Below are 17,135 nucleotides of genomic sequence, written 5' to 3' on the forward strand. Positions count from 1 at the left end.
CCTGGATATCCTTAAAACCTGGACTGTAATGGCACAGTTTGGGAAACTCTGCCTCAACCTTTCTCCTTAATCCCTTTCTCATTCCAATTCCTCTATGCCCTCCACACCCCAAAGCATGCTGGTACTTGGCTCACCTCTTCAAACTGGCCCTTTCAACTGGCACCTTATCTTCGGCATGCACAAGCACCATGAAACAGAGAGGTTATCGCCATAGACTTTTTCTTAAAGAAGCTCATAGGCTTCCATAGCAAGCGAAAACTAATGATGCTAGATAGCGGACACAAGTTAAGGAAAGTTCTTTCTGTAGTTTGGTGCATTCGTCCACATAGCAGCCCCATATAATCCTACGACATTTGCTGTGCTGCAGGATCACGGCAGATATGAAATCTGTGGAACCTTTCTTTCTTTTCTTTTTTTTTATTAAATAAATATGGGTTCCATATATATTTTGGTAAACCCATATCACATTTTGCCTTGTAATATGCTGTATCCTGCTCTGTGTGATTTGTATGATTTAGGTTTGTGAGTTTGACTTTAAGCAATGTAAATGCGTGAGGGTAGGTTCCAAACCAACCATCTGTGGGATTTGTATGTTTTCTTCTTATTTTAGTGGGTTTCCTCTCGTACTCCAAAAATAGGTTAATTAAACCTGTTTGTCCAGGGTTAGAAAAAAGAAGAGTTTAAAAAACAATAATAATAATAATAATGAATCCTGCTTATTATATTACTACTGTGAAAAATTGCTATGTATTAAGAAACCTTGATCAACCATGTTTAAATGTTTTTTCTAACATTAACAATCCAAAGTTGTTAGGCTGTGATATGATTTATTTTAGATCTTTCAATAAAAACAATTGTTTACCGCTAATTATTCCTATTACATCTGAGTATATGTAGAAAGACTAAACATATAAACACATACTAAGTACACTCAGAGACCTCTCAATAGGACTAAAGGTTTTGAATTGAAAGAAACATGAAGGAGATTAAATCATGGTGTTTCTCTGTGTATAGCCTCTTTAATGTGTTGAAGTTGTCTATCCCTTAAGATTGAGAATGTTAGTTGTGGTTTCTCCTGTCCTATAGGATTGTTAGGGAGCAGTGTGTGGAGTCTTAGCTGTTGCTAGGCAGACTTAGTATTGCTCTGATCTTGTTCACCCTCCCTATTTCTCTGTTGTGTGAGAATTTACTGAATTGGTTCAGCTCAAAATCAAGTCCACAAGCAACAAGAATGTGGAATAATACCAGGGGGAATTCCCTTTTATAATAGGCTTTAAAAAAAAAAAAAGGCATAATAAAATGTAAAAAAAAAAAAAAATCTCTCTATATCGCTTCTCTCTCTCTCTCTCTCTCTCTCTCTCTCTCTCTCTCTCTCTATACATCTATATCTATCTATCTATGGGGTATATGCAATTCACGGCGAATCGCGGCAATTTTTCGCCGTTTTTTAATTCGACTAAATTCGCCAGGTGAATTCCGGAAGGTGGCTTCCGGAATTCACCATATTCAATGAAAAACGGATTCGCCAGAATCGCGGGCGAAAATCGGCCGATTTGGCGGATTTTGCCGCGATTTTAAAAAACGGGAAAAACCCGGGGGAAAAAATGGCGTAAGGTCCCCCCTCCAAAGCATAACCAGCCTCGGGCTCTTCGAGCTGGTCCTGGTTCTAAAAATGCAGGGGAAAAATTGGGCAGGGATCCCCCGTATTTTTAAAACCAGCACCGGGCTCTGCGCCTGGTGCTGGTGCCAAAAATACGGGGGACAAAAAGAGTAGGGGTCCCCCGTATTTTTAACACCAGCATCGGGCTCCACTAGCTGGACAGATAATGCCACAGCCGGGGGTCACTTTTATGCCGTGCCCTGCGGCCGTGGCATTAACTACCCAACTAGTCACCCCTGGCCGGGGTACCCTGGGGGAGTGGGGACCCCTACAATCAAGGGGTCCCCCCCCAGCCAACCAAGGGCCAGGGGTGAAGCCCGAGGCTGTCCCCCCCCCATCCAATGGGCTGCGGATGGGGGGGCTGATAGCCTTTTGTGATAATAAAAAGATATTGTTTTTTCCATTAGTACTACAAGTCCCAGCAAGCCTCCTCCGCAAGCTGGTACTTGGAGAACCACAAGTACCAGCATGCGGGAGAAAAACGGGCCCGCTGGTACCTGTAGTACTACTGGAAAAAAAATACCCAAATAAAAACAGGACACACACACCGTGAAAGTAAAACTTTATTTCATACGCCGACACACACATACTTACCTATGTTGACACGCCGACTGCCACGGTCTCCGACGATCCGAGGTACCTGTGAAAAAATTATACTCACCTTCCAGCGTCCAGAGGTACATCCAGGTCCAGAGATAATCCACGTACTTGGCAAAACAAAAAAACGAACACCGATCCATACCGGACTAGAAAGGGGTCCAATGCTTTCACATCAGACCCCTTTCTCCCGAATGCCGGGACATCACGTGACTCCTGTCACTGAAGTCCCTTCAGCCAATCAGGAAGCGCTACTTCCGTGGCGCTCATCTGATTGGCTGTGCGCTGTCTGTGATGTGACAGCGCATCGCAAAGCCGCTCCATTACTTTCAATGGTGGGAACTTAGCGGCTAGCGGGGGGGTCACCCGCCGGTCAGCCGCTGACCGGCGGGTGACCTCACCGCTAGCCGCTAAGTTCCCACCATTGAATATAATGGACTGGGCTGTGCGATGCGCTGTCTGCTCAGACGCACAGAGCCAATCAGATGAGCGCAACGAAGTTGCGCTTCCTGATTGGCTATAGAGACCTTTCTGTGACAGCTGTCACTGACAGGTCTCTCTGCATTCGGGGATAGGGGTCCCATGTGTCAGCATGGGACCCCTTTCTGTCCGTTTGGTCGGGTATTTGCGGTTTGTTATTTTCTACAAGTACGTGGATGTATCTCTGGACCATGGCTGAGGTGAGTATATTGATCTTTTTTTTCAGGTACCCCTGGATTCTACATGGAGAAGAGGACCGATGTCGGCGTGTGAACATAGGTAAGTATGTGTGTGTCGACGTAAGAAATAAAGTTTTACTTTCACGGTGTGTGTGTCCTGTTTTTATTTGGGTATTTTTTTCCCAGTAGTACTACAGGTACCAGCGGGCCCGTTTTTCTCCCGCATGCTGGTACTTGTGGTTCTCCAAGTACCAGCTTGCGGGGGAGGCTTGCTGGGACTTGTAGTACTACTGGAAAAAACAATATCTTTTAATTATCACAAAAGGCTATCAGCCCTCCCATCCGCAGCCCATTGGATGGGGGGGGGACAGCCTCGGGCTTCACCCCTGGCCCTTGGGTGGCTGGGGGGGGGGACCCCTTGATTGAAGGGGTTCCCACTCCCCCAGGGTACCCCGGCCAGGGGTGACTAGTTGGATATTTAATGCCACGGCGCAGGGCACGGCATAAAAGTGACCCCCGGCTGTGGCATTATCTGTCCAGCTAGTGGAGCCCGATGCTGGTGTTAAAAATACGGGGGACCCCTACTCTTTTTGTCCCCCGTATTTTTGGCACCAGCACCAGGCGCAGAGCCCGGTGCTGGTTTTAAAAATACGGGGGATCCCGTGTCAATTTTTTCCCCGCATTTTTAGAACCAGGACCAGCTCGAAGAGCCCGAGGCTGGTTATGCTTTGGAGGGGGGACCCCACGCAATTTTTTTTTCGGATTGTACCGTTCCAGCAATAAAAAAAAAAAAAAAAAAAAAAATATTTTAAAAAAATTATAAATAATATTTGTGCCTCCAAAAAAAAAAAAAAAAGTACCTAATCCCTTCTAATATAAATAGATCTGCTATTCCCAAAAAAAAAACCCACAAAAAAAACCATGTTTAAAATTTTTTTATTTGTTTTCACCCTCCAAAGTGTGGCGGATTGAAAATGACGAATTTGCTGTCTAAAAGCACTGCTGTCGAATTTCCAAACTTGAATTGAATATGCTTTGGTCGAATTGCAGCACTTATATCATTGCAGAAAAGTCGAATTTGCAAAAATTCGAATTTCAAAAAGTCGAATTTTGAAAGTCCGTTTTTTGGTCGGAAAGCACTGAATTGCATAGGCGAATTTTTTTTTTGGTCGAAAATGACCCGAAATTCGACAATTTCGGGAATTCGACCGCAATTGCATATACCCCTATATATATATATATATATATATATATATATATATATATATATATATATATATATATATATATATATATATATATATATATATAGAGATATATATATAGAGATATATATATATATATATATATATATATATAGATATATAGATATAGATATATAGATATATAGATATATAGATATATATATATAGATATCCCAAATGGGACTAGCACTCTCCTATCAGGCGGATGGAAATCTATATATATATATATATATATATATATATATATATATATATATATAAATATATATATATATATATATATATATATATATATATATATTTCTCTATCGTCCTAAGTGGATGCTGGGGTTCCTGAAAGGACCATGGGGAATAGCGGCTCCGCAGGAGACAGGGCACAAAAGTAAAGCTTTTACAGGTCAGGTGGTGTGTACTGGCTCCTCCCCCTATGACCCTCCTCCAGACTCCAGTTAGATTTTTGTGCCCGGCCGAGAAGGGTGCAATTCTAGGTGGCTCTCATAAAGAGCTGCTTAGAGAGTTTAGCTTAGGTTTTTTATTTTACAGTGATTCCTGCTGGCAACAGGATCACTGCAACGAGGGACAGAGGGGAGAAGAAGTGAACTCACCTGCGTGCAGGATGGATTGGCTTCTTGGCTACTGGACATGAAGCTCCAGAGGGACGATCACAGGTACAGCCTGGATGGTCACCGGAGCCACGCCGCCGGCCCCCTCACAGATGCTGAAGCAAGAAGAGGTCCAGAATCGGCGGCTGAAGACTCCTGCAGTCTTCTTAAGGTAGCGCACAGCACTGCAGCTGTGCGCCATTTTCCTCTCAGCACACTTCACACGGCAGTCACTGAGGGTGCAGGGCGCTGGGGGGGGGGCGCCCTGGGAGGCAAATGAAAACCTTTAAAAAGGCTAAAAATACCTCACATATAGCCCCAGAGGCTATATGGAGATATTTACCCCTGCCTAAATGTACTAAATAGCGGGAGACGAGCCCGCCGAAAAAGGGCCGGGGCCTATCTCCTCAGCACACGGCGCCATTTTCTGTCACAGCTCCGCTGGTCAGGAAGGCTCCCAGGTCTCTCCCCTGCACTGCACTACAGAAACAGGGTATAACAGAGAGGGGGGGCAAAATAAATGGCAATATATTAATATAAAAGCAGCTATAAGGGAGCACTTAATCATAAGGCTATCCCTGTCATATATAGCGCTTTTTGGTGTGTGCTGGCAGACTCTCCCTCTGTCTCCCCAAAGGGCTAGTGGGTCCTGTCTTCGTATAGAGCATTCCCTGTGTGTCTGCTGTGTGTCGGTACGTGTGTGTCGACATGTATGAGGACGTTATTGGTGTGGAGGTGGAGCAATTGCCAAATATGAGGATGTCACCTCCTAGGGGGTCGACACCAGAATGGATGCCTTTATTTGTGGAATTACGGGATAGCGTCAACTCGCTTAAGCAGTCGTTTGCCGACATGAGGCGGCCGGACACTCAATTAGTGCCTGTCCAGGCGCCTCAAACACCGTCAGGGGCTGTAAAACGCCCCTTGCCTCAGTCGGTCGACACAGACCCAGACACAGGCACTGATTCCGGTGGTGAAGGTGACGAATTAACCGTATTTTCCAGTAGGGCCACACGTTATATGATTTTGGCAATAAAGGAGATGTTACATTTAGCTGATACTACAGGTACCACTAAACAGGGTATTATGTGGGGTGTGAAAAAACTACCAGTAGTTTTTACCGAATCAGAAGAATTAAATGACGTGTGTGATGAAGCGTGGGGTGCCCCGATAAAAAACTGCTAATTTCAAAGAAGTTATTGGCTTTATACCCTTTCCCGCCAGAGGTTAGGGAGCGCTGGGAAACACCTCCTAGGGTGGACAAAGCGCTAACACGCTTATCAAAACAAGTGGCGTTACCCTCTCCTGAGACGGCTGCACTTAAAGATCCATCAGATAGGAGGATGGAAAATATCCAAAAAGGTATATACACACATGCAGGTGTTATACTACGACCAGCTATTGCGACTGCCTGGATGTGCAGTGCTGGGGTAGTTTGGTCAGAGTCCCTGATCGAAAATATTGATACCCTGGACAGGGACAATATTTTACTGTCGTTAGAACAAATAAAGGATGCATTTCTTTATATGCGTGATGCACAGAGAGATATCTGCACACTGGCATCACGGGTAAGTGCTATGTCCATTTCGGCCAGAAGAGCTTTATGGACACGACAGTGGACAGGCGATGCGTAGAGGAGTTATTTGGGGTCGGTCTATCGGATTTGGTGGCCACGGCTACGGCCGGGAAATCCACCTTTCTACCTCAAGTCACTCCCCAACAGAAAAAGGCACCGACCTTTCAACCGCAGCCCTTTCGTTCCTTTAAAAATAAGAGAGCAAAGGGCTATTCATATCTGCCACGAGGCAGAGGACGAGGGAAGAGACAGCAACAGGCAGCTCCTTCCCAGGAACAGAAGCCCTCCCCGGCTTCTACAAAAGCCTCAGCATGACGCTGGGGCTTCGCAAGCGGACTCGGGGGCGGTAGGCGGTCGTCTCAAGAATTACAGCGCGCAGTGGGCTCACTCGCAGGTAAATCCCTGGATCCTGCAGATAATATCTCAGGGGTACAGGTTGAAATTAGAGACAGAGCCACCTCGCCGTTTCCTGAAGTCTGCTTTACCAACGTCCCCCTCAGAAAGGGAGACGGTTTTGGAAGCCATTCACAAGCTGTATTCTCAGCAGGTGATAGTCAAGGTACCTCTTCTACAACAAGGGAAGGGGTATTATTCCACTCTTTTTGTGGTACCGAAGCCGGATGGCTCGGTAAGGCCTATTCTAAATCTGAAGTCCTTGAACCTGTACATAAAGAAGTTCAAGTTCAAGATGGAGTCACTCAGAGCAGTGATAGCGAACCTGGAAGAAGGGGACTTTATGGTATCCTTGGACATCAAGGATGCGTATCTCCACGTTCCAATTACCCCTCACACCAGGGGTACCTCAGGTTCGTTGTACAAAACTGTCACTATCAGTTTCAGACGCTGCCGTTTGGTTTGTCCACGGCATCTCGGGTCTTTACAAAGGTAATGGCCGAGATAATATTTCTTCTTCGAAGAAAAGGCGTATTAATTATCCCATAATTGGACGATCTCCTAATAAGGGCAAGGTCCAGAGAACAGCTAGAGATGGGTTTAGCACTATCTCAAGAGGTGCTAAAGCAGCACGGATGGATTCTGAATATTCCAAAATCCCAATTAATGCCGACAACTCGTCTGCTGTTCCTGGGGATGATTCTGGACACAGTTCAGAAAAAGGTTTTTCTTCCCGAAGAAAAAGCCAAGGAGTTATCTGACCTGGTCAGGAACCTCCTAAAACCAGGAAAGGTGTATGTACATCAATGCACAAGAGTCCTGGGAAAAAATGGTAGCTTCTTACGAAGCAATCCCTTTCGGCAGATTCCATGCAAAGGGATCTGTTGGACAAATGGTCAGGGTCGCATCTTCAGATGCACCTGCGGATAACCCTGTCGCCGAGGACAAGGGTATCCCTTCTGTGGTGGTTGCAGGAGGCTCATCTATTGGAGGGCCGCAGATTCGGCATGCAGGATTGGATCCTGGTGACCACGGATGCCAGCCTGAGAGGCTGGGGAGCAGTCACACAGGGAAGAAATTTCCAGGGAGTGTGGTCGAGCCTGAAAAAGTCTCTTCACATAAGCATTCTGGAACTAAGAGCAATCTACAATGCTCTAAGCCAGGCGAAACCTCTGCTTCAAGGAAGACCGGTGTTGATCCAGTCGGACAACATCACGGCAGTCGCCCATGTAAACAGACAGGGCGGCACAAGAAGCAGGAGGGCAATGGCAGAAGCTGCCAGGATCCTTCGCTGGGCGGAGAATCACGTGATAGCACTGTCAGCAGTATTCATCCCGGGCGTGGACAACTGGGAAGCAGACTTCCTCAGCAGATACGACCTTCACCCGGGAGAGTGGGGACTTCATCCAGAAGTTTTCCACATGCTATTAAACCGTTGGGTAAAACCAATGGTGGACATGATGGCGTCTCGCCTCAACAAAACACTGGACAGGTATTGCGCCAGGTCAAGAGATCCGCAGGCAATAGCTGTGGACGCGCTGGTAACACATTGGGTGTACCAGTCGGTATAGGTGTTTCCTCCTCTGCCTCTCATACCAAAGGTATTGAGGATTATACGGCAAAGAGGAGTAAGACTAGTGGCTCCGGATTGGCCAAGAAGGACTTGGTACCCGGAACTTCAAGAGATGGTCACGGACGATCCGTGGCCTCTACTTCTGAGAAGGGACCTGCTTCAGCAGGGTCCTTGTCTTTTTCAAGACTTACCGCGGCTGCGTTTGACGGCATGGCGTTTGAATGCCAGATCCTAAAAGGAAAAGGCATCCCAGAAGAAGTCATTCCTACCTTGATAAAGGCAAGAAAGGAAGTCACCGCGAAGCATTATCGCCGTATTTGGCGAAAATATGTTGCGTGGTGCGAGCAGCGGAGTGCTCCGATGGAGGAATTTCAACTGGGTCGTTTTCCTACATTTCCTGCAATCAGGATTGTCTATGGGTCTCAAATTGGGATCTATTAAGGTTCAAATTTCGGCCCTATCAATATTCTTCCAAAAAGAATTGGCCTCAGTCCCTGAGGTCCAGATTTTTATCAAAGGAGTACTGCATATACAGCCTCCTGTGGTGCCTAAGGTGGCACCGTGGGATCTAAATGTAGTTTTAGATTTCCTCAAATCCAATTGGTTTGAACCACTAAAGAATGTGGATTTGAAATATCTCACATGGAAAGTGACTATGTTACTGGCCCTGGCTTCGGCCGGGAGAGTATCTGAACTGGCGGCTTTGTCTTATAAAAGCCCTTATTTAATTTTCCATTCGACATAGGGCAGAGCTGCGGACGCGTCCGCATTTTCTCCCTAAGGTGGTATCAGCGTTTCACCTGAACCAGCCTATTGTAGTGCCTGCGGCTACAGACGACTTGAAGGACTCCAAGTTGTTGGACGTTGTCAGAGCCTTAAAAATATACATTTAAAGGACGGCTGGAGTCAGAAAATCTGACTCGCTGTTTATACTGTATGCACCCAACAAGTTGGGTGCACCTGCTTCTAAGCAGTCGATTGCTCGTTGGATTTGTAACAAAATTCAACTTGTACATTCTGTGGCAGGCCTGCCACAGCCTAAATCTGTTAAGGCCCATTCCGCAAGGAAGGTGGGCTCATCTTGGGCGGCTGCCCGAGGGGTCTCGGCATTACAACTCTGCCGAGCAGCTACGTGGTCAGGGGAGAACACGTTTGTAAATTTTTACAAATTTGATACCCTGGCAAAGGAGGACCTGGAGTTCTCTCATTCGGTGCTGCAGAGTCATCCGCACTCTCCCGCCCGTTTGGGAGCTTTGGTATAATCCCCATGGTCCTTTCAGGAACCCCAGCATCCACTTAGGACGATAGAGAAAATAAGAATTTACTTACCGATAATTCTATTTCTCGGAGTCCGTAGTGGATGCTGGGCGCCCATCCCAAGTGCGGATTATCTGCAATACTTGTACATAGTTATTGTTAACTAATTCGGGTTATTGTTTAGGAAGCCATCTTTCAGAGGCTCCTCTGTTATCATACTGTTAACTGGGTTTAGATCACAAGTTGTACGGTGTGATTGGTGTGGCTGGTATGAGTCTTACCCGGGATTCAAAATCCTCCCTTATTGTGTACGCTCGTCCGGGCACAGTACCTAACTGGAGTCTGGAGGAGGGTCATAGGGGGAGGAGCCAGTACACACCACCTGACCTGTAAAAGCTTTACTTTTGTGCCCTGTCTCCTGCGGAGCCGCTATTCCCCATGGTCCTTTCAGGAACCCCAGCATCCACTACGGACTCCGAGAAATAGAATTATCGGTAAGTAAATTCTTATTATAATATATATATCTATAGGTGTGTGTGTGTGTGTGTGTGTGTGTGTGTGTGTGTGTGTATGTGTATATAAATATAAATAACCCAAGGTGGTTTAAACCAGCCAACCCTGGTCCATGTGTTACTGAATACATATAAAGCAAACTTTGCTGATGTAACTTTTACCCCTTTTACACTGCTAAAATAGTCTCTGTAAAACTGTGTAATATGCAGGCACAATATAAAAAAATAATTAAACAATAAACGCAAGTGCTGAAATACGACAACGGAAAACATCCACTACTGGCAATGAAAATAGATAATATATTTAAAAATACTTAAATTTTTTGCTTTGACTTTTATACCATTCCTTTTTAAGGGCACATCAGATTATTTGTGCAAAGGAAGCCTTAACACGCATGGTTTTGTAATACTAATGACAGAGGGGGTAATTCAGAGTTGATCGCAGCAGCAAATTTGTTAGCAGTTGGGCAAAACCATGTGCACTGTAGGTGTGGCAGATATAACATGTGCAGAGAGAGTTAGATTTTGGTGGGGTGTGTGCAAACTGAAATCTAAATTGCGGTGTAAAAATAAAGCAGCCAGTATTTCCCCTGCACAGAAACAAAATAACCCACCCAAATCTAACTCTCTCTGCATATGTTATATCTGCCCCACCTGCAGTGCACATGGTTTTGCCCAACTGCTAACAAATTTGCTGCTGCGATCAACTCTGAATTACCCCCAGAGTTTGAACAATACAGTATGTGATTGGTAGTTCTGCATCTGCAGTTGTTATGCATTTTTCACAATTGGCCCTTTTAAGCTTGGTGTTCCAATTGCTACTAAATAAATAGTCTGTACTTTAATGTTAAAATGAAATAAAAAAATGATATATTGGCTACTCTGATATAGAAATGAGTGCTAGCAGTTTGTTTTTTGTTCTGATTGTGCGTGTTTTTTTTTTTTTTTCCAGGCTGGCAGTGATGGGGAAAGTGTCGGGAACTGTCCTTTCTCGCAGAGGCTTTTCATGATCCTGTGGCTAAAAGGAGTGGTGTTCAATGTGACAACAGTTGACTTAAAAAGGTATAACTGATAACTGGGGTAGAGAGCACAAAACCATGCTTGAATGAAAACTGCTGATTGTAAGTCCAAGTGTTCCTGTCTTTGTTCATGGCTTGCGTGTGTGTCTGTTGGCTGTTTTTATAGGAATTACTTGGCTACACATAAGTGGGATATTGCATTGCTTATTCATGTTATGTTATGAAGCACAATTTTCCCCAGTAAATGAGGATGTCTGATATAAAGGTACATTTCTTCCTGGGTCATAGACCATAAAAAAGTATTAAAAGGCATTATGTTTTATCTTTTTCCAATTTGGGATGCAGGAGGGGAGGTGAGAAATTTATCTCTGACAAAGGATGGCACAGCCTGGTATAAGGTTTTTACAGCTCAAGGGAAGAAAAGCAAGAAATAGAAATTGTGTTACCTAAAATATATTTAACTACATATTTGTCTAATTTAAAAAATGGTCACAATTTTCTATTATTTAAATCTAATTCAATTTATTAACATCAAGTATGAAGGAAAAAAAAAAAAAAAAAAATATATATATATATATATATATATATATATATATATATATATATATATATATATATATATATCCTCTCACCACTCGGCGGCACTCCGGACGAATAAATTGGAGACTACAACGTCATCTTGGATTAAATCTACGTTTCAGTGCTCGGCGGCACTTTTATCAAGATTATCAGACAGCATAATCTTGATAAAAGTGCCGCCGAGCACTGAAACGTAGATTTAATCCAAGATGACGTTGTAGTCTCCAATTTATTCGTCCAGAGTGGTGAGAGGATATTGTGGGCCGCTGCAATACGGCCGTCACGGAGGGCACCTGGCAAGTTTTGTTCTGGGATAACAAGAGTGCCGGATCTGGTGGATGGATATATATATATATATATATATATATATATATATATATATATATATATATATATATATATCTCTATCAGATATAAAAGGCGGCACTCAGAGACTTGACTTGTACAAAACAAACTTTTAGTGCAAAAACTGCAGGTTACAGCATCAGCGTTTCGGGGCACGTAGCCCCTTCATCAGGAATTACCTCTTGGCATAAAAGGGCATATATACAGTTGGGCACTGTATATATGCATGAGCCCCGCCATTATTTTACACAAAATCGCGGGACAGAAGCCCGCCGCTGAGGGGGCGGGGCTTCTTCCTCAGCACTCGCCAGCGCCATTTTCTCTCCACAGCTCCGCTGAGAGGAAGCTCCCCAGGCTCTCCCCTGCAGATTAACGGTAGAAAGAGGGTAAAAAGAGAGGAGGGGCACATAAATTTAGCGCATTATCAGTATATACAGCAGCTACTGGGTAAACACTAAGTTACTGTGTAATTCCTGGGTCATATAGCGCTGGGGTGTGTGCTGGCATACTCTCTCTCTGTCTCTCCAAAAGGCCTCAAATAGAGCATCCCCTGTGTGTGTGGTGTGTCGGTACGCTTGTGTTGACATGTTTGACGAGGAAGGCTATGTGGAAGCAGAGCAGGTGCAGATGAATGTGGTGTCTCCGCCGACACCTGATTGGATGGATATGTGGAAGGTGTTAAATGATAATGTAAACTCCTTGCATAAAAGGTTGGATAAAGCTGATGCCTTGGGACAGTCAGGGTCCCAACCCATGCCTGATCCTACAGCGCAGAGGCCGTTAGGGTCTCAGAAGCGCCCACTATCCCAAATTGTTGACACGGATATCAACACGGATTCTGACTCCAGTGTCGATGGCGATGATGCAAAGTTGCAGCCTAAAATGGCTAAAGCCATCCGCTACATGATTATAGCAATGAAGGATGTATTGCACATCTCAGAGGAAAACCCTGTCCCTGCCAAGAGGGTTTATATGTTTGGGGAGAAAAGGCAAGAAGTGACTTTTCCCCCTTCACATGAGTTAAATGAGTTATGTGAAAAAGCTTGGGATTCTCCTGATAGGAAAATGCAGATTTCCAAACGGTTACTTATGGCGTATCCTTTCCAGCCAACGGACAGGTTACGCTGGGAATCCTCCCCTAGGGTAGACAAAGCTTTGACACGCTTATCTAAGAAGGTAGCCCTGCCGTCACAGGATACGGCCGCCCTAAAAGATCCTGCGGATAGAAAGCAGGAAGGTATCCTGAAGTCCGTTTATACACATTCAGGTACCCTACTAAGGCCGGCAATTGCGTCGGCCTGGATGTGTAGTGCTGTAGCAGCATGGACAGATACTCTGTCTGAGGAGCTTGATACCTTGGACAAGTACTATATTGCTGACCCTGGGGCATATAAAAGACGCTGTCCTATACATGAGGGATGCCCAGAGAGACCTTTGCCTACTGGGCTCTAGAATAAATGCAATGTCAATTTCTGCCAGAAGGGTCCTGTGGACTCGGCAATGGACAGGTGATGCCGACTCAAAAAAGCACATGGAGGTTTTACCTTACAAGGGTGAGGAATTGTTTGGGGACGGTCTCTCGGACCTAGTTTCCACAGCTACGGCTGGGAAGTCAAATTTTTTGCCATATATTCCCTCACAACCTAAGAAAGCACCGTATTACCAAATGCAGTCCTTTCGATCACAAAGAGGCAAGAAAGTCAGAGGTGCGTCCTTTCTTGCCAGAGGCAGGGGTAGAGGAAAGAAGCTGCACAATACAGCTAGTTCCCAGGAACAGAAGTCCTCCCCGGCTTCCACTAAATCCACCGCATGACGCTGGGGCTCCACAGGTGGAGCCAGGAGCGGTGGGGGCGCGTCTCCAAAATTTCAGCCACCAGTGGGTTCGCTCACGGGTGGATCCCTGGGCTATACAGATTGTGTCTCAGGGATACAAGCTGGAATTCGAAGTGATGCCCCCTCACTGTTACCTCAAATCGGCCCTGCCAGCTTCCCCCATAGAAAGGGAAGTAGTGTTAGCGGCAATTCACAAATTATATCTCCAGCAGGTGGTGGTAAAGGTTCCCCTCCCTCAACAGGGAAGGGGTTACTATTCCACAATGTTTGTGGTTCCGAAACCGGACGGTTTGGTCAGACCCATATTGAATTTAAAATCCCTGAACATTTACCTGAAAAGGTTCAAGTTCAAGATGGAATCGCTCAAGGCGGTCATTGCAAGCCTGGAAGAGGGGGATTTTATGGTGTCTCTGGACATAAAGGATGCTTACCTGCATGTCCCCATTTATCCACCTCATCAGGAGTACCTCAGATTTGTGGTACAGGACTGTCATTACCAATTCCAGACGTTGCCGTTTGGTCTGTCCACGGCACCGGGAATATTTACCAAGGTAATGGCAGAAATGATGGTGCTTCTGCGAAAGCAAGGAGTTACAATTATCCCATACTTGGAAGATTTACTCATAAAGGCGAGGTCCAGAGAGCAGTTGCTGATCAGCGTAGTACACTCTCGGGAGGTGTTACAACAGCACGGCTGGATTCTGAATATTCCAAAGTCGCAGCTGATTCCTACGATGAGTCTGCCCTTCCTGGGCATGATTCTGGACACAGACCAGAAGAAGGTATTTCTCCCGGAGGAGAAGGCCCAGGAGCTCGTGACTCTGGTCAGAGACCTCTTAAAACCAAAACAGGTGTCGTGCATCTATGCACGAGAGTCCTGGGAAAGATGGTGGCATCATACGAAGCCATTCCCTTCAGCAGGTTCCATGCGAGGACCTTTCAGTGGGATCTGTTGGACAAGTGGTCCGGATCGCATCTTCAGATGCATCGGCTGATCACCCTATCCCCCAGGGCCAGGGTGTCTCTTCTGTGGTGGCTGCAGAGTGCTCACCTTCTCGAGGTCCGCAGGTTCGGCATACAGGACTGGGTCCTGGTGACCACGGATGCAAGCCTTCGAGGGTGGGGGGCAGTCACTCAGGGAAGAAACTTCCAGGGGCTGTGGTCAAGTCAAGAGACTTGTCTGCACATCAATATCCTGGAACTTAGGGCCATATACAACGCCCTGAGTCAAGCGGAGCCTCTGCTTCGCAACCAACCGGTGCTGATTCAGTCAGACAACATCAGCGCAGTGGCTCATGTAAACCGCCAGGGCGGCACAAGAAGCAGGGTGGCAATGGCAGAAGCCACCAGAACTCTTCGCTCGGCGGAGAATCACGTGCAAGCACTGTCAGCAGTGTTCATTCCGGGAGTGGACAACTGGGAAGCAGACTTCCTCAGCAGGCACGACCTCCACCCGGGAGAGTGGGGACTTCATCAAGAAGTCTTCACACAGATTACAAATCGATGGGAACTGCCACAGGTGGACATGATGGCATCCCGCCTCAACAAAAAGCTACAAAGGTATTGCACCAGGTCAAGAGACCCTCAGGCGATAGCTGTGGACACACTAGTGACACCGTGGGTGTTCCAGTCGGTTTATGTGTTTCCTCCTCTTCCTCTCATACACAAGGTGCTGAGAATCGTAAGAAAAAGAGGAGTGAGAACAATACTCATTGTTCCGGATTGGCCAAGAAGGGCTTGGTATCCGGAACTGCTAGAAATGCTCACAGAGGACCCATGGCCTCTGCCTCTCAGACAGGATCTGTTGCAACAGGGGCCCTGTCTGTTCCAAGACTTACCGCGGCTGCGTTTGACGGCATGGCGGTTGAACGCCGGATCCTAGCGGAAAAAGGCATTCCGGATGAGGTTATTCCTACGCTGATAAAGGTTAGGAAGGACGTGACAGCAAAACATTATCACCGTATATGGCGAAAATATGTTGCTTGGTGTGAGGCCAGGAAGGCCCCTACAGAGGAATTCCAACTGGGCCGTTTCCTTCACTTCCTACAGGCGGGAGTGACTATGGGCTTAAAATTAGGGTCCATTAAGGTCCCGATTTCGGCCCTGTCCATTTTCTTTCAAAAGGAACTGGCTTCTCTTCCTGAAGTTCAGACGTTTGTAAAGGGAGTGCTGCATATTCAGCCCCCTTTTGTGCCACCAGTGGCACCTTGGGATCTTAACGTGGTGTTGAGTTTCCTGAAATCTCACTGGTTTGAGCCACTTAAGACCGTGGAGTTAAAATATCTCACGTGGAAAGTGGTCATGCTATTGGCCTTAGCTTCGGCTAGGCGTGTGTCTGAATTGGCGGCTTTGTCATGTAAAAGCCCCTATCTGGTTTTCCATATGGACAGGGCAGAGTTACGGACTCGTCCGCAATTTCTGCCGAAGGTGGTGTCATCCTTTCATTTGAACCAACCTATTGTGGTGCCTGCGGCTACTCGTGACTTGGAGGATTCCAAGTTACTAGATGTAGTCAGGGCTTTGAAGATTTATGTAGTCAGGAAAACTGACTCGCTGTTTACCCTGTATGCATCCAACAAGCTGGGTGCTCCTGCTTCAAAGCAAACTATTGCTCGCTGGATCTGTAACACGATTCAGCAGGCTCATTCTGCGGCTGGATTGCCGCATCCAAAATCAGTAAAAGCCCATTCCACAAGGAAGGTGGGGTCTTCTTGGGCGGCTGCCCGAGGGGTCTCGGCATTACAGCTTTGCCGAGTAGCTACTTGGTCGGGTTCAAACACCTTTGCAAAGTTCTACAAGTTTGATACCCTGGCTGAGGAGGATCCTGAGTTTGCTCATTCGGTGCTGCAGAGTCATCCGCACTCTCCCGCCCGTTTGGGTGCTTTGGTATAATCCCCATGGTCCTTACGGAGTCCCCAGCATCCACTAGGACGTTAGAGAAAATAAGATTTTACTTACCGGTAAATCTATCTCTCGTAGTCCGTAGTGGATGCTGGGCGCCCGTCCCAAGTGCGGACTTCTTCTGCAATACTTGTATATAGTTATTGCTTAAATAAGGGTTATGTTATGGTTGCATCAGGTTTGTCTGATGCTCTGTTGTTGTTCATACTGGTAACTGGGTAAGTTTATCACGAGTTATACGGTGTGATTGGTGTGGCTGGTATGAGTCTTACCCTGGATTCCAAAATCCTTTCCTTGTACTGTCAGCTCTTCCGGGCACAGTTTCCTTAACTGAGGTCTGGAGGAGGGGCATAGAGGGAGGAGCCAGTGCACACCAGTAGTCCTA

General features: G+C 46.1%; 1 protein-coding gene across 1 annotated transcript in view; it reads left to right on the plus strand.

The window, feature by feature from the left end:
* Positions 1–17,135, plus strand: part of CLIC4 (chloride intracellular channel 4) — a 156,172-nt gene that overhangs the window by 79,424 nt on the left and 59,613 nt on the right. Inside the window, exon 2 of the mRNA XM_063954288.1 lies at positions 11,026–11,135. Coding sequence (XP_063810358.1) covers positions 11,026–11,135 — 110 coding nt within the window. The remainder of the gene's footprint in view (positions 1–11,025; positions 11,136–17,135) is intronic.

This window comes from Pseudophryne corroboree, chromosome 2 (genome assembly GCF_028390025.1).
Source record: "Pseudophryne corroboree isolate aPseCor3 chromosome 2, aPseCor3.hap2, whole genome shotgun sequence".
Classification (NCBI taxonomy): Eukaryota; Metazoa; Chordata; class Amphibia; order Anura; family Myobatrachidae; genus Pseudophryne; species Pseudophryne corroboree.